At 51.0% G+C, this 25,492-nt stretch overlaps 10 protein-coding genes across 10 annotated transcripts, besides 21 other annotated features; all 10 read left to right on the top strand.

Moving 5' to 3' along the window:
- Positions 1–938: a sequence feature (heterozygous, non-Esmeraldo-like haplotype).
- Positions 1–2,346, top strand: Tc00.1047053508441.10 (NUP-1 protein, putative; the record flags this gene model as incomplete). Its single annotated transcript, XM_806533.1, has 1 exon — positions 1–2,346. A coding segment is annotated over one exon (2,346 nt), but the record flags the coding sequence as incomplete, so codon positions are not given.
- Positions 939–2,563: a sequence feature (haploid, Esmeraldo-like haplotype).
- Positions 2,564–3,972: a sequence feature (heterozygous, Esmeraldo-like haplotype).
- On the top strand, positions 3,059–4,636 carry Tc00.1047053508441.20 (glycosomal phosphoenolpyruvate carboxykinase, putative; the record flags this gene model as incomplete). The annotated part of the gene is made up of 1 exon (XM_806534.1): positions 3,059–4,636. The coding sequence occupies one exon, from the start codon at positions 3,059–3,061 to the stop codon at positions 4,634–4,636; it is 1,578 nt and encodes a 525-aa protein (XP_811627.1).
- Positions 3,973–4,028: a sequence feature (areas merged during assembly that could not be assigned to a particular haplotype. This can correspond to areas where the two haplotypes were merged or to regions with more than two copies in the genome that were merged during assembly.).
- Positions 4,029–14,384: a sequence feature (heterozygous, non-Esmeraldo-like haplotype).
- Positions 5,115–5,140: a sequence feature (AT_rich).
- Positions 5,225–8,269, top strand: Tc00.1047053508441.30 (protein kinase, putative; the record flags this gene model as incomplete). The annotated part of the gene is made up of 1 exon (XM_806535.1): positions 5,225–8,269. One exon carries the CDS (start codon positions 5,225–5,227, stop codon positions 8,267–8,269), a length of 3,045 nt encoding a protein of 1,014 aa, XP_811628.1.
- Positions 8,293–8,320: a microsatellite.
- Positions 8,735–8,811: a microsatellite.
- Positions 8,822–8,844: a microsatellite.
- Positions 9,283–9,307: a microsatellite.
- Positions 9,504–9,527: a microsatellite.
- Positions 9,583–9,624: a microsatellite.
- Positions 9,747–9,782: a sequence feature (AT_rich).
- Positions 10,112–10,218: a microsatellite.
- Positions 10,448–10,490: a sequence feature (GA-rich).
- Tc00.1047053508441.40 (uncharacterized protein) lies at positions 10,531–12,705 on the top strand (the record flags this gene model as incomplete). The annotated part of the gene is made up of 1 exon (XM_806536.1): positions 10,531–12,705. The coding sequence occupies one exon, from the start codon at positions 10,531–10,533 to the stop codon at positions 12,703–12,705; it is 2,175 nt and encodes a 724-aa protein (XP_811629.1).
- Positions 12,762–12,788: a microsatellite.
- On the top strand, positions 13,357–14,106 carry Tc00.1047053508441.50 (uncharacterized protein; the record flags this gene model as incomplete). The annotated part of the gene is made up of 1 exon (XM_806537.1): positions 13,357–14,106. The coding sequence occupies one exon, from the start codon at positions 13,357–13,359 to the stop codon at positions 14,104–14,106; it is 750 nt and encodes a 249-aa protein (XP_811630.1).
- Positions 14,385–15,196: a sequence feature (areas merged during assembly that could not be assigned to a particular haplotype. This can correspond to areas where the two haplotypes were merged or to regions with more than two copies in the genome that were merged during assembly.).
- On the top strand, positions 14,563–16,617 carry Tc00.1047053508441.60 (uncharacterized protein; the record flags this gene model as incomplete). The annotated part of the gene is made up of 1 exon (XM_806538.1): positions 14,563–16,617. One exon carries the CDS (start codon positions 14,563–14,565, stop codon positions 16,615–16,617), a length of 2,055 nt encoding a protein of 684 aa, XP_811631.1.
- Positions 15,197–25,492: a sequence feature (heterozygous, non-Esmeraldo-like haplotype).
- Positions 17,077–19,455, top strand: Tc00.1047053508441.70 (enoyl-CoA hydratase/Enoyl-CoA isomerase/3-hydroxyacyl-CoA dehydrogenase, putative; the record flags this gene model as incomplete). Its single annotated transcript, XM_806539.1, has 1 exon — positions 17,077–19,455. The coding sequence occupies one exon, from the start codon at positions 17,077–17,079 to the stop codon at positions 19,453–19,455; it is 2,379 nt and encodes a 792-aa protein (XP_811632.1).
- Positions 20,186–21,580, top strand: Tc00.1047053508441.80 (mitochondrial processing peptidase alpha subunit, putative; the record flags this gene model as incomplete). The annotated part of the gene is made up of 1 exon (XM_806540.1): positions 20,186–21,580. The coding sequence occupies one exon, from the start codon at positions 20,186–20,188 to the stop codon at positions 21,578–21,580; it is 1,395 nt and encodes a 464-aa protein (XP_811633.1).
- Positions 21,584–21,604: a sequence feature (AT_rich).
- Tc00.1047053508441.94 (mucin TcMUCII, putative) lies at positions 22,598–22,984 on the top strand (the record flags this gene model as incomplete). The annotated part of the gene is made up of 1 exon (XM_806542.1): positions 22,598–22,984. One exon carries the CDS (start codon positions 22,598–22,600, stop codon positions 22,982–22,984), a length of 387 nt encoding a protein of 128 aa, XP_811635.1.
- Positions 22,691–22,824: a microsatellite.
- Tc00.1047053508441.110 (mucin TcMUCI, putative) lies at positions 25,024–25,404 on the top strand (the record flags this gene model as incomplete). The annotated part of the gene is made up of 1 exon (XM_806541.1): positions 25,024–25,404. The coding sequence occupies one exon, from the start codon at positions 25,024–25,026 to the stop codon at positions 25,402–25,404; it is 381 nt and encodes a 126-aa protein (XP_811634.1).
- Positions 25,115–25,244: a microsatellite.

A 25,492-nucleotide genomic window follows, 5' to 3' on the forward strand; every position in this document is an offset into this window, starting at 1 on the left:
AGCACACTGGAAACAGAGCTTGATCTCACCCGAAAGGCCAAAACACTTCTTGAGGAGGAACTCGCTGCCGCAAAGAAAAAACTTCAATACGCCACGGAGCAAAACAAGGAGGCCGAGCAAGTCATCGTAAACTTCAATAGAAGGCTTCAGGACCAGTTCTCGACAATTCAGGTGCAGAAAGCACAGATAGACTTCCTGCAACAAGAAGCAACAAGAGCATCTGTGGCAATCACAACGTCCAAAGCAGCGCCTGCTAACAGGCGCCCGGAAGGAGGAACTGGAGACAAGGAAACAAAAAATGGAATGCCCCCCGAAACGCCAGACATAGCAGAAACAACCACGGCGACGCAACACAACGAGGCACAGGCTGTACGAGAAACCGTTCAAGCGCTGTCAGCGGAAAATGTCAAATCACAGGTCGAAGACAGGGGAAAAGCGCACAAAACAGAAGGGGAAGTACCCCAATTTCCACAACAGCTGTCGGCGGCGCATGCAGCGATTGACCAGCTGTCCGCTGAGCGCAGCGCACAAGCAGAACGTGTGGCGGAGCTGACGGCAGCCGTTGCCCGTCTGGAGAGCAGTGCGGATGCCCCTGAGCGTGTGGTGGAGGCGCTTAGCGCGGAGCTGCGTGAGACACAGGACCGCCTCCGCCAGGCCGAGGAAGAGGCCAGCCAGCTTGCTGAGAGAATTGGCAGCTCGGAGGGACTTCGTGAGTCCGCTGTTGCGACCCGGTCCGCCGAAACCTCGCTTGCAGCACGGCTATCGTCTGCGCTGAAGGCACTGGAGCAGCTTGCTGAGGAGCGTGAGACCCTGGCTCGGGGCTCCGCTGAGCTCGAGGAACGTGTGAGGGAGCTTGAGCAGGCACTGCGGGACGCGGAGAACTCCTTGTGTGTGAGGGAAGGGGAGTTGTTGAAGTTGGGTGAGGAGTGTAGTGCCAAGAGTGCTTTGTTGTCAAATGCGTTAGCGGCTGTGGATCAGGTTGTTCAAGAGCATGCATCGGCGGAGACGTCTTTTGAGGAGCAGACATCGAGTCTCGTTAAAACATTTGAGGTGTTGCATGGACAGTTCCTGTTGACAAAGAAAGGGTTTGAGGAGCAGTGGGAACGGAGGGCTGAGGCATGTACCGCGGAACTGTTGGCTGCGAGACGGAGTGCCCAACGGGCGAATGAGGCTCGCAAGCGAGCGGAGGAAAATGCTGCCATTTGCATGCGGAAGGTAGAAGAAGTAAATGCGGAGTTGATGAAGGCGCAGCGTGACTACCGTGCTTTGGAACGACTGCTGCGTTCGAGTGGCCGTTTGTCGATTTCACGTGTGGAAAACAATGATGGAGAGGAGCATGAGCGTGAGATGTCGTTTACGCCCACGTTTTTGCGAAACACCGAGGGCGCTGAGCTTGCGCAGTTTCTCCAGATCTCGAGCCTGCAGGCGGATCTCATGCTGTCGCGCAGCACTTGCCACAGGTTGGAGGCGCGCCAGTTGGAGCTGCAGACGGCGTTGGAGCAGTGCGAGTGGCGGCTTGCCAGTCTTCCACCAGGCGTGGAGGAGAGCCATGCGGAGCTGCTGCGGGTGCGGGGACAGCTGGAAAACCATCAACTCGAATACCATCGGTTGGAGGGTAGGTACAAGGCATTGAAGCGGCAGCGGGCGGAGGAGGTGGAGCAACTCCAGCGGCAGAACGAGCGGTTGGTGCAGCAGCTCCGCGAGAAGCGGGACAAGATCGGCAGTTTATCCCGGCAGATGCGGGATTCGGAGGTAGCGGCGAAGCAGCAGGCGGAGGAGCTCGCGCAGGCGTTTAATCTGCTGGAGACGCAGATGCAGGCGCTGCGGGAGGAGGTGGAGGGTGGCCAGCCGCGCGGCAGGCAGGCGAGACGCCAGGGCGTGGAGGAGACGACGGAGGCGGAGGGCAAAATGCTGCGCGGCCGCATCACGTTTCTGGAGCACACGCTGAGGCAGAAGGAGACGGAGATGCATCGTCTGCAGGAGGAGCTTGGGCGCAATGAGGCGCAGCTCGACCAGTTCGAGGACCAGGTAACAGTCGCCACGCAGCGGCTGGAGAACACGGCACGAAGGAGCACGCACCTCGAGCAGAAGGTGCATGAGCTGAAGCGGACAAATCAGGAGCTGCGGGAGGAACTCGGCGCCGTCAGGGCGTGCGTGGTGGTCCAGGCGGAGCGGCGATCCCCGCAGCGCGCTCCATCCACCGACGTCTTGCGCGAGGCGTTGCACGGCGGCAGGGCGTCAAGCCTCGCATCCACCCCAACACAGGGTGAGCGGGAGGGGCGTGCAGCATCCGCATTGCCCCGCGCAGCCACAAAGCGACCACGTGCCATAGACGCATCATCGTGACCGTTTCCGTCCACAGACGTACGCACTACCGGCGGGAGCAAACGCATTTCTCGTCACGCACCAGCCAGACAGACACGGGGGCTATGGGCTTTGGTGCGGGTACCATTGAGGACGAGAAGACGGGAAGGAAAGAAGTGAAGCGAAGAGAAACAGCAAAACGAGGCCGAAGAGACAACTTTCTCATCATGCAGAAAGGAATGGGCCCAGTAGAAATGAAAGTAGAGGGAAATAAAAAGAAAGACAGACGAAAAGAATATCTGACGGACGGGCTGCATGGAACTTGGGGTTCATGCGCATCGTCACGATGTTAAATTTAACACACGCTGACGACAGCAGAAGTAAACAACACCACAGAGACTGAGCCGTTACGATTACTTTGATCATGCAGTGGTGAATAGAAAACAAACGGTTTGTTGTCCACCTCCGGTCCATGCAATGTATATGCATATATATGATATACATTAGCGAGAACGGCAATCCACAGAACGCCTTTCAGCGAGGAAATCAACGCAATGAAAAAGAGAGAGGGAGCAACGCCGAGTGTGGCCACCCAATCAAACTATACGTGCTTCTGCCTTTGTTTTTTCCCCCCTGTTTTTGTTTGTTTTGCTGCGGACGAGCACACGCAAAAAGTTTCACGCTACCACAGCAAGAAATCGTAAAAAAGTAAAAATAAGTATCAACAAGGAGTCAACAAAAATAACAGTAAGGAATGCCGCCGACCATTCACAGGAATCTGCTGAGCCCCGAGCTAGTGCAGTGGGCGCTTAAGATTGAGAAGGACTCGCGTCTGACGGCCCGAGGCGCTCTGGCAGTAATGTCGTACGCGAAGACGGGACGCTCGCCGTTGGACAAGCGCATCGTTGACACGGACGACGTGCGCGAGAACGTGGACTGGGGCAAGGTGAACATGAAGCTCTCGGAGGAGTCCTTTGCGAGGGTGAAGAAGATTGCGAAGGAATTTCTTGATACACGCGAGCACCTGTTTGTGGTGGACTGCTTCGCCGGCCACGACGAGCGCTACCGTCTGAAGGTGCGCGTGTTCACGACGCGCCCGTACCATGCACTCTTCATGCGTGACATGCTGATTGTGCCGACTCCCGAGGAGCTTGCGACGTTTGGCGAGCCGGACTACGTCATCTACAACGCTGGTGAGTGCAAGGCGGACCCGTCGATTCCCGGCCTGACGTCAACGACGTGCGTGGCGCTGAACTTCAAGACGCGCGAGCAGGTGATCCTTGGCACGGAGTACGCTGGTGAGATGAAGAAGGGCATCCTGACGGTGATGTTCGAGCTGATGCCACGAATGAACCACCTGTGCATGCACGCGAGCGCGAATGTGGGCAAGCAGGGCGATGTGACGGTCTTCTTTGGACTGAGCGGGACCGGAAAGACGACGCTGTCGGCAGACCCCCACCGCAACCTGATCGGCGACGACGAGCACGTGTGGACGGACCGTGGCGTGTTCAACATTGAGGGCGGCTGCTACGCCAAGGCAATCGGCCTGAACCCGAAGACGGAGAAGGACATCTACGACGCCGTGCGCTTCGGTGCTGTGGCGGAGAACTGCGTGCTGGACAAGAGAACGGGGGAGATCGACTTCTACGATGAGTCGATCTGCAAGAACACGCGCGTTGCTTACCCGCTGAGCCACATCGAGGGCGCGCTGAGCAAGGCCATTGCTGGCCATCCGAAGAACGTCATTTTCCTGACGAACGACGCCTTTGGCGTGATGCCGCCCGTGGCTCGACTGACGAGCGCGCAGGCGATGTTCTGGTTCGTGATGGGCTACACCGCGAACGTCCCAGGCGTTGAGGCTGGCGGCACGCGCACTGCTCGCCCGATCTTCTCGTCGTGCTTTGGTGGGCCATTCCTCGTGCGCCACGCGACGTTCTACGGCGAGCAGCTGGCGGAGAAGATGCAGAAGCACAACAGCCGCGTGTGGCTGCTGAACACTGGTTACGCTGGCGGCCGCGCGGACCGTGGTGCGAAGCGCATGCCGCTGCGCGTCACGCGTGCGATCATCGACGCGATCCACGACGGGACACTCGACCGGACGGAATACGAGGAGTACCCCGGCTGGGGCCTGCACATCCCGAAGTACGTCGCCAAAGTGCCGGAGCATTTGCTGAACCCACGCAAGGCCTGGAAGGACGTGAGGCAGTTCAATGAGACGTCGAAAGAGCTGGTGGCGATGTTCCAGGAAAGCTTCAGCGCGCGTTTTGCCGCCAAAGCGTCGCAGGAGATGAAGAGTGCCGTCCCGCGCTACGTGGAATTTGCGCGCCTGTAAGTAGGCAATCAAATTGCCAATAAGCGGGTTGTAACCTGCTGAATTAATGTGGTCAGAAGAAAATGCTCTTTTTTTCCCGTTGTTATTGGGGGAGAGGGATAGATGTGCTTCTGCACGGTAGCTAGGAACTTTTTTTTTTTTAAGTTTGAGTGCGTGGTGGATTACAACAGGGAGACGCTTTTTGAGTTTTTCGTTTTAATACGATTTTTTTTTTTTTTTGTTCCTGCACGCTATTCCCGCCTTTTCTTATTTAAATTCTGAATACGAATTATGTCTCCGTTATTTATAAAAAAAAAAAAGAAAAAAGCATGAAATTCCAAAGTGCCATGTATTATTTTGTTTTTTTTTCCCTCTTTTATTGTTTTTAATGCGTAAAGAAGCTTCATCTAATTTTTTTTTTTTTTTGTTTCACGTTGGGTGGTGGAAATTTCTTTTCTCCTTTTTTTTTTGTTTGGTTGTTTGTGGAACGCCTTTTTTCTTTAAAAAATTTTTATTTTATTTTTTCTTTTTTGTTGTGGACAACTTTTTTTTTGTGTGTGTGTGTGTTTGTAGAGGAGTAGCGAAGAGCCGCCACATTATTTCATCAACATGTCATTGTCAAAAGGGGAGCACTTGAAGTTGTATGAGGGGGATCTCATCGACTCCCGCTTTAGGGTGCTTCGTGAGTTGGGCGCCGGTAACTTTTCAAAGGTATACTGCTGCCACGATATAACGCGGCAGCGTGACGTGAAGCGTGCGCTTGTGGCTGTGAAGATTGTTAAGCGCGAGTACATGGAGGATGCCTACTTTGAAAGGGATATGCTGGATGTTTTTCGCCGCAAACGCGCGGAGGGCCCGATGGTTTGCCGGATGATGGAGTTCTTTGAGTGGCGGAAGTGTCCGGTGATTGTCATGTCAATTCACGGCCCCTCGCTACGCACGCGCCGTCTTGGTTTTAAAAATGGCGTGGTGACACGAGCAAAGTTGGTGCAACTCGCATACTCCCTCCTGACGACGCTTCGGTACGTTCACTTCGATTGTCAGATGGTACACACGGATATGAAGCCGGATAACATTCTTTTAGCGGACCTGGACGCCCCCAAGCATTCCTTAGGCAGTCAGTGGGTGGTGTGTGACTTTGGCAGCGCCTCGCTATGGCGCATGGATCAGCTTGACGCGGACTTGATTACAACCCGCCCGTACCGTGCGCCTGAGGTTGTACTTGGCAACCAGTGGTTTTACGCCGCCGACATGTGGAGTATGGGGTGCATTCTGTTTGAGGTTGCCACGGGGCAGCGGCTGTTTGATGTTCGCGACGATGTTACGCACTTGCAGTTGATGGAGAAACGCCTAGGACCCCTACCGGATTTATTTACGAGGAATGCAAAGCATTCGGCGAAGTACTTTACGTCAAGTGGGAGTTTTATAGCGGAGTCCGAGTCCATCCGGGCCGGAAAAGTGAGCATGCGAAAACTGAAGGATGTTTTCAGCGATGACCCCGAGCTGTACGAGCTGATTTCTGCCATGCTGATCTATGACCCAATGAAGCGTCTCACGGCAAAGGAGGGTTTGCAGCATTCCATATTTGACGGCATTCATTTGCTTAGTAAAAAGACGGATGCCATTGATAATAATGGGCATAATTTGAATGGGAATTCGATTGCTTTTTCGCCATCGGTGCTGCATAGTCACATTGAGGGGAAGCTTGACACGGGATCAAAACAACTCGAGATTTTATCTGGCGTAGGCGGGAAGATTGTGACAAGGCGTGGAAGTTCTGTCCCGGCAATTTCTATTGACAACAACACCAGTTTGAATCCACACCCACCGAAGCGTCTTGGGTTGAAATTTGTTGGTAAAGCGCCGCGGGTGGGAGGAACAACATCACGGGCTTTTATTTTTCAAAAAGCACGACCACAGGATTCTTCTGTGGTGAATGTCGAACCACCACGTTGCCTCACTCCTGAAAGGGGAGAAAAGACGAGCCCGGATAATTCACATCCTTCTGGAAGTTTTGCCTCGTCTCATGGAAATGATCAGACCCACAAGATGCGTCGGTTTCCTGTGGTGTACGCATCACCTATAGACATGTCAACGGAGAACGAGACACTGGTGGAAGGCATAAGTAAGTTGTGTGAGAAATCGGTTTTTGCTTCTTCCAGCAACACCTCGGAAGGGGATTCTTTGGTCCGCAACCCACCTGGACCATTCCCTATTGTCATTCCCACGCCAGAGAAGGTGTTGTCTTCTGCAGATTGCTTTAGCGAATACACCAACCCTCATCGGGAGCGAGATCAGCCGCCGTTGAAAGTGTCTGATATCTCACAGAGCGAAAAATCGCTGGGTGTTTCTCAGGTGGACGATACCGCGGGTGCCGGATCTCCGTTGGGGCCATTGACACATGGGATAAATATGAATGGGCTAGTGCTACCAACGGAGTGCGAGAGCGAAGTGAACGTGGGGAATGTCTTGCGACCATTTCCGTCCCACCCATTGTCGTGTTTCTCAGCCACCCTCAATTCTCTTGATTTAAACGCAGCGAAGGGTGGTTCCGATTGGAAGGATTCGACACGGAAGTCGGGATTGCATGCACTTGCCACACGGGAAATGAAGGGTGGGTGCAATAGTCTGACCTTACATCCGGCTCACACAAATGTGAGTGAATTGAGCTGGCTGTCGAATTCTATTTTGCGGCCGTCGACATCATCGTTACCGCCATCTCATGCGCCTACAACGGGAAAACAATCACTGCCCTTTAATTTGGCCGATGTAATAAGTTCACCAAAAACAGCACAAACGAGGAATTTACTAAAAGAAGGGAACGTCCGTGTCCGTGTTTTTCCAAATGGGGCACAAGGCGCAGTGATGCCGCGTGTCATAATTAAAAAGTCCTTTGAAGGCACCGCCACGAATTCTACGCAACACCAGTTACCCTCACCAACCGTGCGAAATGCGGGGCAGCAAGGCCTATCAGGAGCGATGAATTCTCTTGCGGGTTTACCGCGAGCTGGTAGTTCTCAATCAATGTCCCTTCGGGCGAGTACTATTAAAGTGCGTCGGCGCAGTGATACGCATGTACATGTGCTAAAAACGGTTAATACCGTACGGTCTAAAACAAATCACCCCAATTCGCAGGAAATTTCTTTTCAAAAAAGTAATTATCCCTTAAAAAATGGGAGCACTGTTGCTGGCAGAGGCGTTTTGATGGATATGGGCACAGTTTCCTCAGAGACATCATCCATGTTTGCTCCCAAATTGACAGCCTCAACGGGCGTCGTTTCGACAAAAATTTCTTCATTTAATAGCGTTAATCCAACCGTCTTGGGGGTGCCACAAAAACGGCGCCCTTCTGTTGATATTAGGCCCACCCATTCACAATTAATTCAAAGGAACGTTGTGTCCAGTGGTAAACCCTGTGTGTGTGTCAATAACCCGCCTGGACAGGAATATTTGAATCAGTCTGATGTCTCGCGAGCCATGCAGTCCAATGGGGGTGCAGATGATGATACCTTTGTTAGTGGGGTGACAGCGGGTATGGACGGCAATGCTACACAGCACGTGGGGGCGTTAATGTCCACCGTTGAAGATGCATCGTGTGAGATGCGGGCCCCACACATGACCCGTCATTTTCCAACAGTGCAGGCACCAGAGTAGTTGTGGATATATTTGTTTAAAATAAAGGAAAGGAAAGGAAAGGAAACGAAAAAGAATTTAGAATGTTTGATCATTTTTGCTCTCTCTCTCTCTCTTTTTTTTAAGTGATCATATTTAAATGCGCAGGTGGCCGCATTTGGAAAGTCGGGAATGAGAGACATGGATGGCAGCGTCTTTTGGTTTTCATTTATTTTTGTTTTGTTTTTCTTTTCCCCCCCCCCCCCCCTCTCTTTCTTTCTTGTAGACTTTCCGCTTTGCGAGTCATCATGTGCGGTCTTCATGTTCCCTCGTTTATTTCCCACCGCCCTCCATTCATCGTTTCGGTCACATGTTTGTTTCTGCGGGTGTTGTGTTGATCCCCCCGCTTTGCCCAGCCACCGTGAAGGAGGGAAGAAGGAGGCAAAAAAAAAAAGAAAAAAAAGAGGGATTCGTGTATTCACAAACGGTGAAGAAAAATGAAATTTTAAATGAAGAAAAAGAAAAGAAAAAGGGGTCAAACGGTACAAAAACGAAATGGTACGAAACGAAACGAATCAAAACAACAACAACAGCAAAAAAAAAAAAAAAAAAAAAAACGTGTTTGGCGACATGAATTGTGTCCGCGTTTATATATATTTTGTTGTTTTGCTCCATTCTTCTTTTATTTCATTTTTGTTTTCCCACCACCCCGCCCTCTTCCCACTTTTTCTTTTCTTCAAGCATGCATGTACGCATTTCCTATGCGCATACATGCATGCTTGTGCGTGCGAATTTAGAGTTTTTTTTTTTTTTGTCCTTCCTTCCTTCCTTGTGTATGGGGTGTAAACAACATCGGCATCCGTGACGCCACGAGACAGCGGAACCGATGAAAACAACAAACGGGCTCGCGCACGCTGGGGAGAAGAGCGGACTGGGGAAAGGGTGGCGGGACGGAGGGGAGGGATTAGAAGCGGTGGGGAAAGAGAGAGCGAGAGCGTAATGATATAAACAATGCCGATAATAGCGAAGAAAGCGAATAAAGAAACCAAGAGGAATTTCCTTTTTTTTTTTTTTTTTTTTGCCTTTGATTTAGAGTGGAGTGGATGTACTTTTGGTGAGAATGTGGCTGTTTTCTTTTGAATGCGGTCGTCTTCAATAGATGGGGTTTTGTTGCGGTTGAAATTCCGTTGATGAGGCACGCACACAGGACGTTCTTTTGAAGTATATATTTATATCTATGTGTATGCATACATATGTACCGGACTTTTTTTTTTTCATTATTATTATCATTATTATTATTTAGTTTCTTTTTTTTTGTTTCCTTTTGCCTCCTTTACGTTGTGGCAAAAGGAAGCTTTTTTTCTTTTTTCGTTTTTTTTTTTTTTTTTTTTTTTTTTATTCCTCTATCTCACTCTTCTTGGTTTTTGTGTGCATTTGAATATATATTTATGTGTGTATGTATGTGTATAGTGGAGGCAGTGGCCATATGCATGTAAGCAAAGTGAGATGGGACCTGAAGTTTTTTTTTTTTTTTTATTATTTAACATTTTTAATTGTCATGTTGAATGAATGCAGGTATTAGGATCTGGTAGGGAGCGTGGTTGGTTTTTATTGGATGAATATTTAACATCCAACATCACACGCGTCACCCCATTTGGATTTTCCATTTTATATTTGTTAAAGAAATAAATACGGCCTCTTTTTTTTTTTTTTTTTGTAAAACGTGCTGTGGGTATTCTGCATTTGTTGGTAATTATCGATATTACAAACTATTGAGGGGGTTTGCGTGTGTGCTGGACTGGGCCTGGGGGGGGGGGGGGGGGTTTAGGGTTAGCGGAGATGCCTCTTGTGAACAACCCTAATTTTCCCATGGGAAGATGTTGCTGTTGTTTTGTTTTCATTGTTTGTTTGTTTGCTTGCTTGTGTTGGGTGCGTTGCTGTTTTATTATTTATTTATTATATTTTCTTTGGCGTTTTTTTTTTTTTTTTTTACATGCGTGTGAATTATATGACTATTTCTTGACGGCGCGGTGAGGCGTGTTGGATGCGTTACATGTACGTGTGGGTCTCTCTGGCCGCCGTACATTTTTTTTCCCCCCTTCTCCCCTGTCGTTGTTTCCCTTTTTTTTTTTTTGAGTTTTGTTTGGCTCTCATGGGCCGATTTTTAAATGGAGAAGTGAAGACGTCCTGCTCGCGTGTCCCCGCACGGCGTGGCGAGGGGAAAGGAAGGAAGGAAGGGGGGAACAAAAAGAACAAAGGAGGGCTCTGGGAGACTTTGCGCTTCAGGACGTGACGTCGATTTGATGGCGGGTTGTCCCGCGGATGAACTGCGGGAGATCTACCAGGAACTCACTCAGCCATGCAAACACGACAACACGTATGTGACAGTACAGCCGAGTTGGCTTCACAGCGCCGCTCTGCGCTCCACCAGCGGGAGGACGCACCCAACAGCGGTGGGAATTTCTTCTCGCAATGGGCGACCTGTTGCTGCTGGATACACGTCTCTGCCTATGAATTGCCGTGAGGCGTGTGGGGGGGCGTCTGGCAGCAGCGAGCACACCTCCACGAGCGGCCAGAATGCAATGCGAAAGAGCCCTGTTTCTTTGGGTCTGGTAGACACCCCCAGTGGGAGTGCGGGAAAAGGGAATCGACCGACGCGGGTGAATCAGTCGCATAGAACTGGCCTGGAATCGAATATCTGTCTTCCTGAGGCAATGACCAGTAAAGTACCGGATGCCGGTGGAATGAACACCAGACATTCTGGGTTGTTTCTCTCTACGCCAACAGAACACCGTTGGAGCTGCTGGTTATGTGAAACGCCATGCGCTCGGCCAGGCTGGTTGAACGCACCTGAACTATACTTGGGTGAGGAAGAAGGAGCCGACATGGATGATTATTATCAGCATCATAAACATCATCTCCCTGTTACTTTGCTCACATTGTGCTCACGTTGCAGCGCTGCCTGCTCGTTACCTGCAGATGCGTCGCATGCTTCCGTGTTAAGGAAGGCGGGCGCAACACGCGTCTTGGTGCAACGCACCGAGGTGTTTGTTCAATTCTTGCGAGGATTCAAACGGCTACTGGAGTCACTTGCTGCTAAAATAGAGGAGAAGATGGTCTCGGATGCGAGGGTCTACGCGGGCGGGACACGTCCTTCCCTGTGGGATTTTCACCCAGATTTCCAGTCGAGTGTGATGCATCAGCTTATCGATATGTTGGCCTCCACGTTAGAGGCGGACTTGCTGCAATCGCGTCGGCAACAAGTGGATGTGCTGTCGGCTCATGAGAGACTTCTATTAGAGGGGGAACGCGTGTGGCTTCAGCGACAGTTGTCGACTATCGAAGAGAATGGACCGTCGCCCATGTGGCTGCTACGCACCGCGGTTGTACCGCTCTCAACCGCTGAGAACGGGATTATGTCACATGACGTGTCGCATGCACCTCAACGCGGACTACAAGATGAAAGGAGAAAACTACACGCCAATTTGCGACCTTGTTTTCTTTCTGCGAAAACGGAGCCAGGAGGTTGGTGGCACGATCAACGTAACCGTGTTGTGCAGGGCGGAGAAGGGAGTAACGAGGCCCTTCAAAACATGATGGAACGTGCACTGACCGCACGGTGGCACCAATTGGGTGATGAGTCGGCATCATCGGCGAACGTGACGGACACGCCTGCCACGAAGGATGACAAAAGGGACAACCAGCAGCTTCACTCTCCAACTTTTGTTTCGCTACCCAAAGACGCAGGCGGAGGAGGGGCTCGGTTAATACATGAAGATCCCGACAACATTCTTTTACACTATTTTGAAGGGCGACTGGAGGATTTGCCGAAGTTTAAATTGCTCTCAGTGGATGCCGCGCGAGGTGGGGGGAACAATGAGTGTTTGCCGCAGCCTTTCCGTCACGTACCAGGCACACACCGTAGTTCCTGTGGTGACTTATCAAATGTGTCCTCTGATGTCGTGCTGGTTGCTGCGGATGATGCTGCTGCCGTTTCCATGGATACGGAGGGATTGCTGAAACATTTGCGCGAGGAACAGAAACGCCGTGAGGAGTCGGAAGCGGCTTTGCGTGAGAGCCATCAGAAGATTGCCGCTCTTGAAAAGGCCACGGATCATATTTCCGGATTGGCCCTTGAATTGGAATACGTGTTGGGGGAGCAATTGGCAAGGATGTGGCGATTTCTGCGCAACGCGACACAAGGTTGCGTGGATGTCATGATGCAGAAGTCTCTTCTCTTCTCAGATGAAATGGCCGCTCTGATGCGCCAGGCGCAGAGGCAGGCGTATGGTGTAAGTGGAATGTTTCCACCAAATCATGCGGGAAGAGCCGTCGAAGCACGTCGCGATCTCCCCTCACCGGCACCCATGAAATCGCCGAACGGTGCACTTGCAGAATCCAATTTTGAACGTCTCCGCTCCTGCGCCAACTCGCCTGCTTCTTGTGCGGCCAGAATCGGTCCTACTCATGCGTTGTGACGTCCTGTGTACCATTCTTGTAGCAACTCATCTCTGTTAGTTGTTTTCTTTCCTTCTGTTGTTGTTGTTGTTGTTGTTGCTGTGGAACGCAGAAGGATTTACTGCTGTCATCAGGGTGAATGATGGGAAGACTCGAGGAAAGAAAAAAAAAAAAAAGGAAGCGAAGTTTGTGGCGACAGGCAGGAACGAATAAAAAAGAAAAAGAGGGAGATAAAGGGGGCGCATGAGTATGGCTGCTCTTTTCTCCCTTTTTTTTTTTTTTTTTGTATGGTCACTTTTTTGAGGCGTGTCGCCTGGAGCTTTTACACGGTATGACACCACAATCAATAGCACCGATCAAAATGAAGGAATTGGATTCGGGAGGATGAATATAAGTTACTTAACACTACAGAGACGGGACGGTGCATGTGCTTGTGCGTGTGTGTATGTCTGTTTTTTTTTTTTTTTTGTAATGGAGGAGTGTGATGCTTCTACAGGACTGTGGATTTCCTTTAGAGTCGCCCAACGTTTTATGATGGATTAACGTTTTTTATTTTTTCTCTCCTTTTTTTTTTTCTTGTGTGTGTGTGTATTTACTGGTGAAAAACGGTGAACGGGATATACATTCATTACAGACAGATAGAGATACATTTTTTTTTTTTTTCCTTTTGGATGAAATCCGTGGCCTCGCAGTTTTTGGACACGCCCTACAAAGAAGAGGGAACTGTGGGCACAAGACAGAATGGCATGACGATGGGCGTTCGTTCAGATGATGCTGCGCGTTGTGTGAATCACCCGCCGCTCTTTAGCAGCGTCTTGGCTCCACGCCCCGTGCTTATTGGACCACTGCTCCGTTCCCCGCGTATCAGTGAGACGGTAGTGCTTCTGGATGGAGTTCCCTGTGGCGCTGTCTGCTTCAGTGGGCGTGTGGTGCGTTGTGAGGGACCCCAGCGTCATGGTGGCGTTTCAGCGTCGCGGGCATACACCGCCTTATTGATCTCCGACAACACGGGGCTTATTTCTGTGATGCAGCCTCACACGGCAAGGGTCAATGTGGATGTTGGCGCCGCTTGGGAAGGTGCCACGTCCTGTTTAACCGGAGGAGTCGCTGAGTTGGCGGGAAATGCAACCGACGAGATGGTCCACGAGAATGACTATGTATTTGTTGTCGGATGGCTTGCGTTTGCGGATACCTCGAGGGAGGTACGACTTCTTTTGCAGGGTGTAGTGGATTTTGTCACGGGGGGCGACGGGACAAAACCCGATGAAAACTGCTTTTGTGTACGAGGGACAGTCCGTCAAATTCACGACATGAACGAACTTCACTTTTGGGCCCTCGCTGCTTTGGAGACAAATGTGCGGCTGTTGGCCAAAGCGGGCGATTTTCCTTCGGTTTTTCCCACACGAAGAAAAAACGTGTGACTTTATTTAATAAGATGACTTTTATTTGCCTCCCTCTTTTTTGTTGTTGTTTTGTTTTATTTATACAGAGTGATGTAAATTCCTTCCCCTTTTACACTTCACGGGGAGTTGGGTGGCGTTTTTTTTTCTTTTTGTGAACTTTTAATGGCAGGCTTCCCTGAGGGTGGATCATGTGAGGACGGGTATTACTGCGATGTCGTATTTGCGATGAATGATTCTTTTGTCGGGGTTGTGTTTATTCCGCATCCTTGGAATCGGACAGACAGAGAAATGCACAAACGCACGTTGTTCCTTGGAGATTTTTTTCCCTCCTTTGTTGTTGTTTCTTTCTCTTTCTTCTCTCTTTCTCTCTGTGTGTGTGCGTGTGTGTGCGATTCTCCTTCCTCCCCTTTTTTTTTTTTAATTTATGCGTTGTTGTTGGCCGACGGGGACGCTTTTGCAGGAGTTGTGCCGATCATGCGCAAGCGAGAACGTTCGGCTTCAGCATCGCCTGTAATGGGCGCAACTTCGCAGGTTGAGCCGCCGGGCCAACGGGTGTGGCTGCGCCAGCAGGTGCTGTTTGACGTCCTGCGCCGAACCTCCTTGGCGGAGCAGAGGGATCGCGAGATTGTGGAGTGGCTCACAGACGCCGCGGAATGGTTGCAGGACAGTGAGTACGAGAAGCTCGGTGCGGGATCGCAGGCGGAGCTCCGTTTCCTCGTCCTCGGTGTCTTGCATACCATGCCGTGGTGGCGCGTGGTGGAGGCCGTGGATCCAAAGCGGGTCCACGTTGCATCACGTGGGGCACAGAGTGCCACCCGCGCCATCACACGCTGGCATGAGAAGATACAACTTGCCTTTGAACGTGTATGTATGCTGCTGATTGAGCAATCACCACACGCCGTTCGGGGAGTACTGGAGGTAGCCATGAAGCCGTTCCAAATGCGGCCCCCCGTGGCGGACGGTGCACGACGGTTGATCCCAGCGGATTCCATAATGCGAATCATAAACGCTGTGTCCACGAAGTACCCTAGTGCACTTGTCCTGGACGTGCTGGAACAAACCATGCGATCACTTGTGCCAAAACGGCGATGGGCGGAGGAGCGACATCACAGGGCATGTATTGCACTCTTTCTGCATCTCGCACTGGAGGCTCATGTTCCCTTATTTCCGACTCATACGTACGGCCAAATTGAACCATTTGGGAATGGGGCTTCCGATCCATTTTGTAGCACCTCTCATGTCATTTCGGTTCAGGGTTCTGAAGATAGTGCGACGGATGCGGCCGCTTCATCCTCCTCCAACCGCTACCATCAACTACACCCTCTCGAGATGACGTGCCCTGTGATGTCTGCAAGTGATGCGGACTTTAGTGATGCATCGATGAACATTTCATCTACGGCTTCCGGTCATTTCTTTCCAACGCGCCTTACTGATTTTACAATGCAGAACAATAAAATGTTGGCGTATCGCAATGAACTCATCCGTTTTGTCTTGCAGCAGCTACTGGACATGGAGTTGTCACTCCAAAACTCTGATAATGAATCCCTGCAGGAGTTGACCTCACCTTCTTCTTCATTCTATAGTATTGGCCCGACGGACGCCACTCGGGTGCCGTGGAGACCTCTTATTGGACGGTTCAAGGAGCGATCAACTGACAAACCGTTTGTAGACATCCTTCGTGGTTGTACGAGTATTGTTTTTCACAGACTGGCGGAAGATCTTGTGCGGCAGCGGGCCGCAGGTGTTTGCGGGAACGCCGAATGGTGGCGAGAGTTACTCGCCTTTCATCTCAACTTTGTCATAAAGATGGAATGCCCTATCTTTTTGTTGTATTTGGCGCCAAGCCTTGCACTGCTGGGCGGCGAAGAAGAGGCTATTGACATGATGCATAAGCTCGTGTCTCTGGTGACAAAGGGATACCTACCGGTTCAACAAAGCGCAAGGCGTGTCACTGCGGCGGGTCCGGCACGTGTGCGGATGGCACCCCCATGTGTTGGTCCGCTGATGATTCCCATGACGCATCGTGTGCGTGCCGCGGTCTATATTTATCCACTCTTTCGATTTTTGCGTGATCGTCTTGGAAACGGCGAAGGGACGCGAAAACGACTCCAGAAGTGGGTCGTGCAGGAGCTGAAAGGTACTGCCACCGTTTCCGCAAGCCTGATCGTGCAAGTTCTCTTTGCTCAATGTGCCGCCATGTCGCAGCTGTTGGAAGCCGACTTTGTGGAGGAGATGAACTCCCAGCTGCCGGGCTCGATTGCACTGCGGTCGTTATGGGAGCAGTATCTTTTCCCCGAAGGCATGACCTCGCGAGCTTGTAATGGGGACAATGAGGGGATGTCAAGCGTCTCCACAAACAACAGCTACAATGGCACCAACACCACGACGAATGACACTGTTGATGTGGGCGCGCAAAAGAGGCGGATGGACCTTTTGAAGATGGAGGCGCAGGGGTTTTTGCACCCCAAACTGATGGACGACTGCCCGTGGGACTGGCGCCGGTGCCAGACCGAGAGGGCATTGGAGTGATAACAAGTGGTGGATGGACCATCACGTGTAAAATACACAAACAATAAAAGAAAAGGAAAGAAAAACAAGCAAACAAAAAAGAGGAATGAATCATGGGAAGACTGGGATGGCAGTTGCCATGAAGAAACAACCACAACAACGAGGATAAGAAGGAAAAAAAGGAAAGTGAAGCAAAAACATCCACTATATATACATATATATATATACGGTATTATTTTTTCCGGTTTGTTGGAAAAACATTGAACTTTCCAGTGTTGCTTCTTGCTTTTCAGTGGTTGTGTTTGGTTGATTTCTCGGTGATAATGGAGAAGGGGGAATTCGGGAGAGAAAAGAGTGAGAAAGTGAGAGGAGTAGGAGGAGGGTTGGGAAAAATTGATGTGAGCATCCAGTGGAACCTCTGCAAGTCTTTTTTCTCTCTCTCTCTCTTTCTCTTTTGGGCTGGACGGGTTGAGAGGTTTGATGCGGCGCGTTGATACGATTTTGTCTCACGTGGGGCATCGGCGCTATTGTCATTGGGAGCGCTCCGGTGATGCCGCCATCCTCATTCTTCACCATGAACCCTCCAACAACCTCACGCCGAAAATGCGAGCAGCCATACAACATTACTTTCGTGAGGCGGAGGCAGATCCGGCGGTTCGCCGCATCATCCTGACAGGCGAAGGCCGCGCCTTCTCCTGTGGGGTGGACCTCGCGGACTTCAGCGCATCGGCGTCTCAGATGGAGTACGATGGCGTTCTCATTCCAAGTCTCGCGACGCTGACAAACATGGTGGAGAACAGTGTGAAGATTGTTGTGGCGGCCATTAATGGCCTCACCTTCTCGGGTGGACTGGAACTTGCAGTTGCGGCGCACTACCGCGTTGCCTCACCATCGTCGGAATTTTCATTTCCAGAAGTAAAGCTTGGTATTGTGCCCTGCGGCGGGGGAACACAACGGTTGCCACGTCTGATTGGTGTTCGAGCAGCGGTTGATATGATCACCACATCCAAGAAGTTGACTGCCAGAGAAGCACTTAGAATGGGTCTCGTGGACCACTTGGCAAGTTGTACGAAGAAACATGATAAGGACAGAAACGATGGTGACAACGCGGTTTCTAACAAGGATGGGGATCACCTACGTGGGAACAACGACCATTTGGTGGCTGTCGCAATTCAACTCTCTACCTATTGGAAAACCCCACGGCATTTATCGTGCGACAATAGGAGACTCGGCAATTCTATAGTCAACCGCGCTCTGTTCCGCTGGATGCAGCGGGAGATTGACAAAAATGCTCCCAAGGGCGTTAAAGCTCCGATGCGATGCTTAGAAGCCATCCGGGCTTCCACAACCGTGGCCTCTTTTTCGGAGGGATTGCAGGTGGAAATGAAACTCTTTTTTGAGTCCTTGGAGTCTCCTGAGGCGCATGCCATGCAATATCTTTTGCGTGCAGCAAACGCTGCTTTCTGTGGCAACCTTGCCTCACTTCCGCGTGGTGCATCGGATGGATTAAATATCCGCCACTTTGCAGTGATTGGTTGTGGAACCATCGGCACGGGTGTAGTACTCCTCATGTTACGCAGTCAAATTCCGGTGACGGTTGTGGAATTGAACGAAGAGCAATGTCTTCGGGCTCGTCTTTTTGTGCAGGAGGAATTGGATCGCGAGGTGGAGAATGGTCGCCTTTTACCCGAATTGTGTGAGCAGCGTCTATCTATGTTATCGCTTGTTCCTTACCACGCAGATTTAGTCCAGGCGTTAAAAGAGGTGGACATGGTGCTGGAATGCGTCGGTGAAAATCCAGCACTGAAGAAACAAGTTTTTACCCGCCTGAGTGAAGTTTGCCCACCGCACTGCATTCTGGCAACAAGCGCCTCCACAACTAGTATTGGGGAATTGGCAAAGGTGACACGACGACCTGAAAAGGTCATTGGCTTGCATTTTATTCCCCCCTCCGATGCTACACCCCTGTTGGAGATTGTGCAAGGGTCTTGTACCGATCAGTTCACTATTCTGCAGGCTTTGCGCGTGGGCCATTTGTTTCATAAGGCCGTCATTTTAACGAGAGACGTGGGGGCGTGCTTGACGACCCGTCTTTTTTCTGCTGGCCTCTACCAGGCATTCTCTATGCTTGAGGAAGGGGCCTTTCCTGTTGAGGTTGACCGCGCGCTTCGACGGTTTGGCTTCCGTCTTGGCGTATTTGCACTGGAGGATCTCGCAGGACTTGATTTTACGGCTGAAATTCGTACACGACTGCAGAAAAATAATACCACCTTCTCTTCTCAAGCGGATGTGTACACAATACCGCGGCAGCTGGTGGAAGAAGGACGTCTTGGGCAAAAGAGAGGACTTGGTTGGTATAATTACGAGAAGGGCACTTTTTTCAATTCCATCGTCACAAAACTGCGTGGTGCAAAGCGAGCTGAAAATGAAGGCGTCGCCGCATTAGGTGTATGGCGCAAAGGTGGTGCATCACTTAAACGCGTACCGCGTCCTGACCGGGCAGTGGAGTTATTAATTCTTGACGTCTGTCGGAAAAAAGATATTTTGCGTCGGGATATCAGCGAAAGGGAAATTGTGGAGCGTATTATATTTGCCATCATTAATGAGGCCGCAAAACTACTTGGGGAAGGTGCTGTTTTAAGCTCGGCGGATGTGGATGTGGCCATGACATTTGGCTACGGCTTTCCAGCGTGGAAGGGTGGTGTCTGCTACTATGCTGACAAGTTTGGTATAGCGAACATTGTACATCGTATGCGTATTTACAATCGTGCCTTTGGCGATGCCGTCTTTCCTTTACCCTGCGACGTGTTGGCTTCAATGGTGACCTCGCAACAAACCTTCCGCTCCATGTGGCAGTAACTTTGACAAATGGGGGCGGCGCGGTTCTTCTTTTTTTTTTTTTTTTTCCTTTCACACACGAGTACAAAGGCACACTTTTTTTTCTCCGTGCGTATCTGTGCATGTGCATGTGTGTGTGTGTCCGGCGTGGCTGAAAACAGACCGGGGGGCGGGGGAGACGAAATTTGCACGTGGCGTCCTTCTTGCAATTTTTCTTCCTTCATGTGTGCGGTGAGGCTCCCGCCGCAGCCCGACCCAAATTACAGCGGCGCGTCAGGAGATCTGGAGGTGAGGGAATACACGAATAAAAACAACAACAACAACAAAGAAAAGAGGAAAAGGGGGATTTCGACGGAAAAAAGGCGACGAAAGGACGTTTAATGGAGAGGGACTGTGCGGCTATGCACCGAGCTTAAATCTTCCTTTTTCCTTTCTTCGTCTGTCTGTGTATAAATTGCTTTATCCATGCCTCGGAACCTTTTTAATTTGCTCTTTTTTTAACTTCTTTTTTTTTTTTTCGTGCGCGCTTGTCACTAAATCCTTTTCCTTGCGCTTTACGCCGCAGTACCCTAAAAAGGAAGGAGGCGCTCAACAAATAACATACACGCACAAATAGGGTAATAAAAAGAGGGAGTCAGGTGCGTTGTGCTTGTGTTTCTGAGGGTTTACGCTTGCAGGCACGTGAGGCGAGGGAAGCGAATAGACCCCCACTTTGAGGTGGTAGAAAAGGGGGTTGTTGGTGGTGTCACTCATGCTGCGCTGCTGCCTTCCACGACGTGGTATTGTGCAGACCGTGAAGAAAGACAACTACGTACTATCTCGCTTGTCGAACGGTTTGCGTGTGTTGACATGCGATGATGGAAATGGCATCACAGGCATGGGCCTTTTTATGTTAAATGGAACAAAATTTGAGGATGAGAAGAATACGGGGGCAGCGGCCGTATTTGAATCGTTGCCGCTGCGCAGTAACCAGATATTTACCGGCCGCGAGATCAGTGAGGCGCTTGGTTCACTCGGTAACGCCTTCAAGGTGACAAATAACAAGGAGGCCATGTCGGTTATGCTCATGATGCCACGATATCATCAGAAGGATGGTCTTGAGTTGCTCAACGCGATGTGCCTGCACCCGACGCGGGATGAGATGGAGTTTCAAATTGCAAAGGAGAAGACCGGTGAACGGGCGGGCCTACACCACCGCGATGCGACAAGTGTCTGCCTGGAACTTGTGCACGAGGCGGGGTGGAATGGCAGGGGCCTTGGACAACCTCTCGACCCCAAAAAGGAGGATCTTGACAAACTGACACTTGAGAAGTTTACCGCCTTTCACCGCACCTATACCCGACCCGAGCGCACCGTACTTGCTGCCACAGGGGTCGCCGATCACAAGCAATTTGCCGCTGAAGCAGAACTTATTTTGAGTTTTGACAGTGAGACGGCACCTCTTGGCGCCCCACGTAAGCATCCGTACACGGGCGGCAGTCGGCTGGTGCAGAGGACGGAGGCTCCAGAGAGCATGAACAAATTTCAAGAGAAGAATCTCAGTCATGTTGCACTCTTCTGTCAGGGTGTTCCTATGAATCACCCAGACTATTACAACATCAGTGTTATTCAAACTCTTTTGGGTGGTGGGACGTCTTTTAGCTCTGGAGGTCCTGGAAAGGGCATGCAAACAAAAATATTTCGTGAAGTGTTGAACAGGGAGGGTTTCTTGCACGGGCTGGAGTGCATTACGGCATGGTACAGTGACGGTGGTCTCATTGGACTCTATGGAAGTGCACCACATGAATACGTGTACGCACTTTTGAAGGTAATGATTTATCAAGCTGCTTCCATATGTCAGCGTGTGAGTCCTTTGCATCTTGAAATGGCAAAGAACCAGCTGCGATCGCAGCTTATTCTACTTGGTGAGGGCCGTGAGCAGCTACTCTCTGACATGGGATTCAATATGGTGGTGCATGATCATATCATTACGGCGAGCGAGACAACGGAAGGAACTAAACATATTACCATTGACGAATTAAAACGAGTCTGCGATGAAATGGTTCAGAGACCGTTAACTTTTGTTGTGTACGGCGAAACAACAAAAATGCCGTCGCATGAAAAGCTGGAGGAGACAGTACGAAAGACATATGAAAGGCTCAATTGAGACAATTTTTTTTTTATTATTATTCTCAGTGAATAACCCATCTATGCATGTGCCTCTCATTGCGTTTTGTCTTCCAATTCTCTTTTTTTTTCATCTCACTCATTTCCTCTGTGTTTTGTGCATTGGGGCTGACAAGCACACGGGTGGGTGTGAGGACGTGCACTTTAAGCGAGAAGGAAAGAGGCCGGGGTGAATGGGACGGAGTGAATGAGTGAAAACTTTACTGACCGCGTGTGTTTACACCACAGTCATTTCTTTTTTCTTCTCTCTCTCTCTCTGTGTGTGTTGGACTGGCCGGTGGGAGGGCGTTTAGGCAGTCATGAGAAAAACAAAGGCAACACCATCACAAAAAGTAGGATAAGAAAAAAGGGGACGGGCGGGAAGAATACGCGCTTCCAATTTCTTTTTTCTCTTTTTTCCTCTTCTTCTCGTTGTTGTTTTGTGTGTTGTCACTCCTCCTTTCCGTGTCTTACGGACTCCCGTCCCTGCCAAAAAAAAAAAAAGAGGGGGACTCACTGCACGGGCACAGGGCCAACGCAGAAACATCGAATCATGTGCACATGGTTTCACGAAGGGGGGAGAGAAATGGAACGCAGCCACGAGGGATTAAATTGACGAATGGAAGTCGACAAGACAAGAGAAAACAAACAAACAAGAAGAAGCGCATCATAACTTTGCCCACGCAATACCCACGGAATTGTTCTACAACGAGTGGAGCGCATTGCAGTCAATAATTGATTTTTTGTCCGAAAAAATCACGCAGCCGCTCCAATGACATCCCACGTACGGTGTTCATTTAGGCACCACAATCCACAGGGAATAACACAAGAATGAAAAAAACAACAAAAAAAGAAGGAACGTGTTTCTTCTATTTCTCTTGATATGATAATAAAAGAACACCTTTCCCTTTTCTGTGCCCACTCAACAATATAAGTTATTTCATAACCACCGTTTCTCCGCTTTACTTCTCCAACCTGCTTTAGATAAGCATAACACAATAAGGCAAATAAAATTATAATGATGAAGTGCCGTCTGCTATGCGTCCTGCTGGTGCTCGCCGTGTGCTGCTGCCCGTCCGTATGTGTGACAGCGAGTGGTAAGAACGCTTCTACCACCACCACGACTACAACGACCACCACGACTACTACTACTACTACGACGACAACAACAACAACAACAACAACAACAACAACTACGACCACGACGACCACTACACAAGCACCAACTACGACCACGACTACCACGGAGGCGCCAAGCATTACGACTACAGAGGCGCCAACTACGAGGACCACCCGCGCACCGTCACGTCTTCGCAAAATTGACGGCAGTCCCAGCAGCCCTGCGTGGGTTTATGCCCCGCTGGTGCTTGCTGTGTCCGTGCTGGCTTACAGCAGTCTGTGCTGAGGGGAATTGTGTGATGTGAGTGCCGGCACTCAACTGCAGTGATTTGTGCTCCTCTTTATTAATCCGACATAACACGTAATATAAAATAATGATTGTTTTTTGCTTTTTTTGCTTCTGCTGCCGTGCTGCGTGCTCAGCGTTGTTCCCACATCCGTCACGTTGGACGCATCCGACACACTCATATGCATGCGCACTTGGGCCTTGTGTGTGTTTTTCTTTTAATCTGTTTTTTTCATTTATTGCTTAACTCTTGTTTTGCGGGACTGTGTGGGTGTTTTGGTTTGGTACTGATTCCATCCGCGTAATGTTTTGTGCGCTGCTGCTGCTGCTGCCGTTTGTTTTTGTGTGGTGGCTGTGTGTGGTGAAGCGGCCTTGCTTCTTTTTGCCCTCCCATGCTCTTGCAGGGCAGCTCCACAGTGTTAGGTGGCTCTACTGGATGTGATGATGGCTAGCCGTGTGGTGCTGTTGTGCGGTGCGGCCGTGACGGTGGCTGCTCGTGGCACGAGCACTGCACTGAGAGTGGGGGAAGCGAAATGATGGCCATGAGCAAGGGGGAGAGTGACGGCGAGTTTCTGAAGGCGGACTGGAGGTTGATTGCACCGCTGAGATTACTAGGGACCGTTGTTTCTGCGGAGGCGAAGAATGACGAGGAAAGGGACGGCTGCGGGGGGAAGGAGGGGGCTTTCAGGGATATTTGTGGGAAACCACTGTCGAGTGCATCATTGGACGTGTTGGGGGTGGGTGTCAGGGGCGACGCAGACTCGCACCTTCCGCCTCGAGCTCTATCAGCCGGCGGCAGCAGTCCTCCTACCGGGTGGGTAATGCTGACGACCGTGGTCACACATCCTCAGGTGTCCCTGGGGACTCAGCGCATTCTACTGATGGCCGCAGGGACGAGGCGGGGGAAGCTGGGGGCGTAGCAACCGCCCGGGAACTCACTCAGCAGCAAAAACGGGTGCTGGCGCCAGGAGGAGGAGGAGGCGGAGCACCAGCTTCTTCAGGTCCCCCATAGATCAGGGGGTCGAGGTGCAGCTGCGGCACAAGGACACTCATCAGGGAATCAGGGAGCATCGCTCGGCACCCAGCAGCAGGTGTCGGAGCTGCGTCCACCATCACTGGATGAAAAGCAGAGCGGGGGCCCAACCGAATGTCCACCAAAGCCATAGGAAGCTGCAACCCCTCTGGTACCGCGCGGCATACTGACTCCGAAGGTCCAGGTCAAATGTCCCAGTCATCTCCCGGTCGAAGTGAAGATGATACAGTCGCCCATCGAGGTGGGCCGTGCCCCGAGAAGGTTACCGTCAACACTCAACTGGCTGATGCTGCAACGGCGGAAGAGGAACGCCGACGTGAGAACACCGATGCTACTCGAAAGACGTTCATGGAGGTTTCGGGACAGCACCGGCGACCACCACCAGAGCAAATGTTGCGGCAGCTACTGGCGACGGTGACGGCAGCACCGCGGTCTCCCAGTCCACTCCCTCACTTTGCTTCTTGTCTGTGCTGCTGCTGCCGCGATGGTGACTGCGCTTGCATGAAGTGGCGTGTGCTGAGGGCGAGAGAAGGCCAGAGGAAACTACATTGTCCTTTTGATGAATATTGCCTGCAATTACCGCGGAACATGAATTCTCGTGGTGTGCGGGGATTGCTTTTTTCTTGTTTCATTGCTTTTTTGTTGCTGTGGGCGCCGCGCCTCCACTTTTGCGTGAAGGCCGTCTGTGAGAGGTGCGGACACGACAGACGCTCTCGCCATGTGCAGTACATGTGGTGGGGCCTTGTGTGCCGCCCTTGCTGGTCTCTCCCTCCTCCATCTGTGTGCTGTTCTCGCTGCATGACTGTGTGTGTTTGCGTGTGCCTGTTGCCGCGGATTGGAGTGTGTGTCGTGCGTGGTGTGCGGCGTACGGTGCACGCCTGGCTGCTGCTTTCTCGTCTTGTTTGGTATGCCCTCTGTGTGCGTCTGCCGCACCTCTCTTCTCTGTTGCTCTCCATTTTCCTCACTGTGCAGATCAGCCCCACACCACTGAACGACCACACTCACGATGATGATGACGTGCCGTCTGCTATGCGTCCTGTTGGTGCTCGCCGTGTGCTGCTGCCCGTCCGTGAGCGTGACAGCGAGTGGTGAGAACGCTTCTACCACCACCACGACCACCACGACTACTACTACTACTACTACGACGACAACAACAACAACAACAACAACAACAACTACGACCACGACGACCACTACACAAGCACCAACTACGACCACGACTACCACGGAGGCGCCAAGCATTACGACTACAGAGGCGCCAACTACGAGGACCACCCGCGCACCGTCACGTCTTCGCAAAATTGACGGCAGTCCCAGCAGCCCTGCGTGGGTTTATGCCCCGCTGGTGCTTGCTGTGTCCGTGCTGGCTTACAGCAGTCTGTGCTGAGGGGAATTGTGTGATGTGAGTGCCGGCACTCAAATGCAGTGATTTGTGCTCCTCTTTATTAATCCGACATAACACGTAATATAAAATA

Source organism: Trypanosoma cruzi (assembly GCF_000209065.1).
Source record: "Trypanosoma cruzi strain CL Brener chromosome Unknown tcruzi_1047053508441, whole genome shotgun sequence".
NCBI lineage: Eukaryota > Euglenozoa > Kinetoplastea > Trypanosomatida > Trypanosomatidae > Trypanosoma > Trypanosoma cruzi.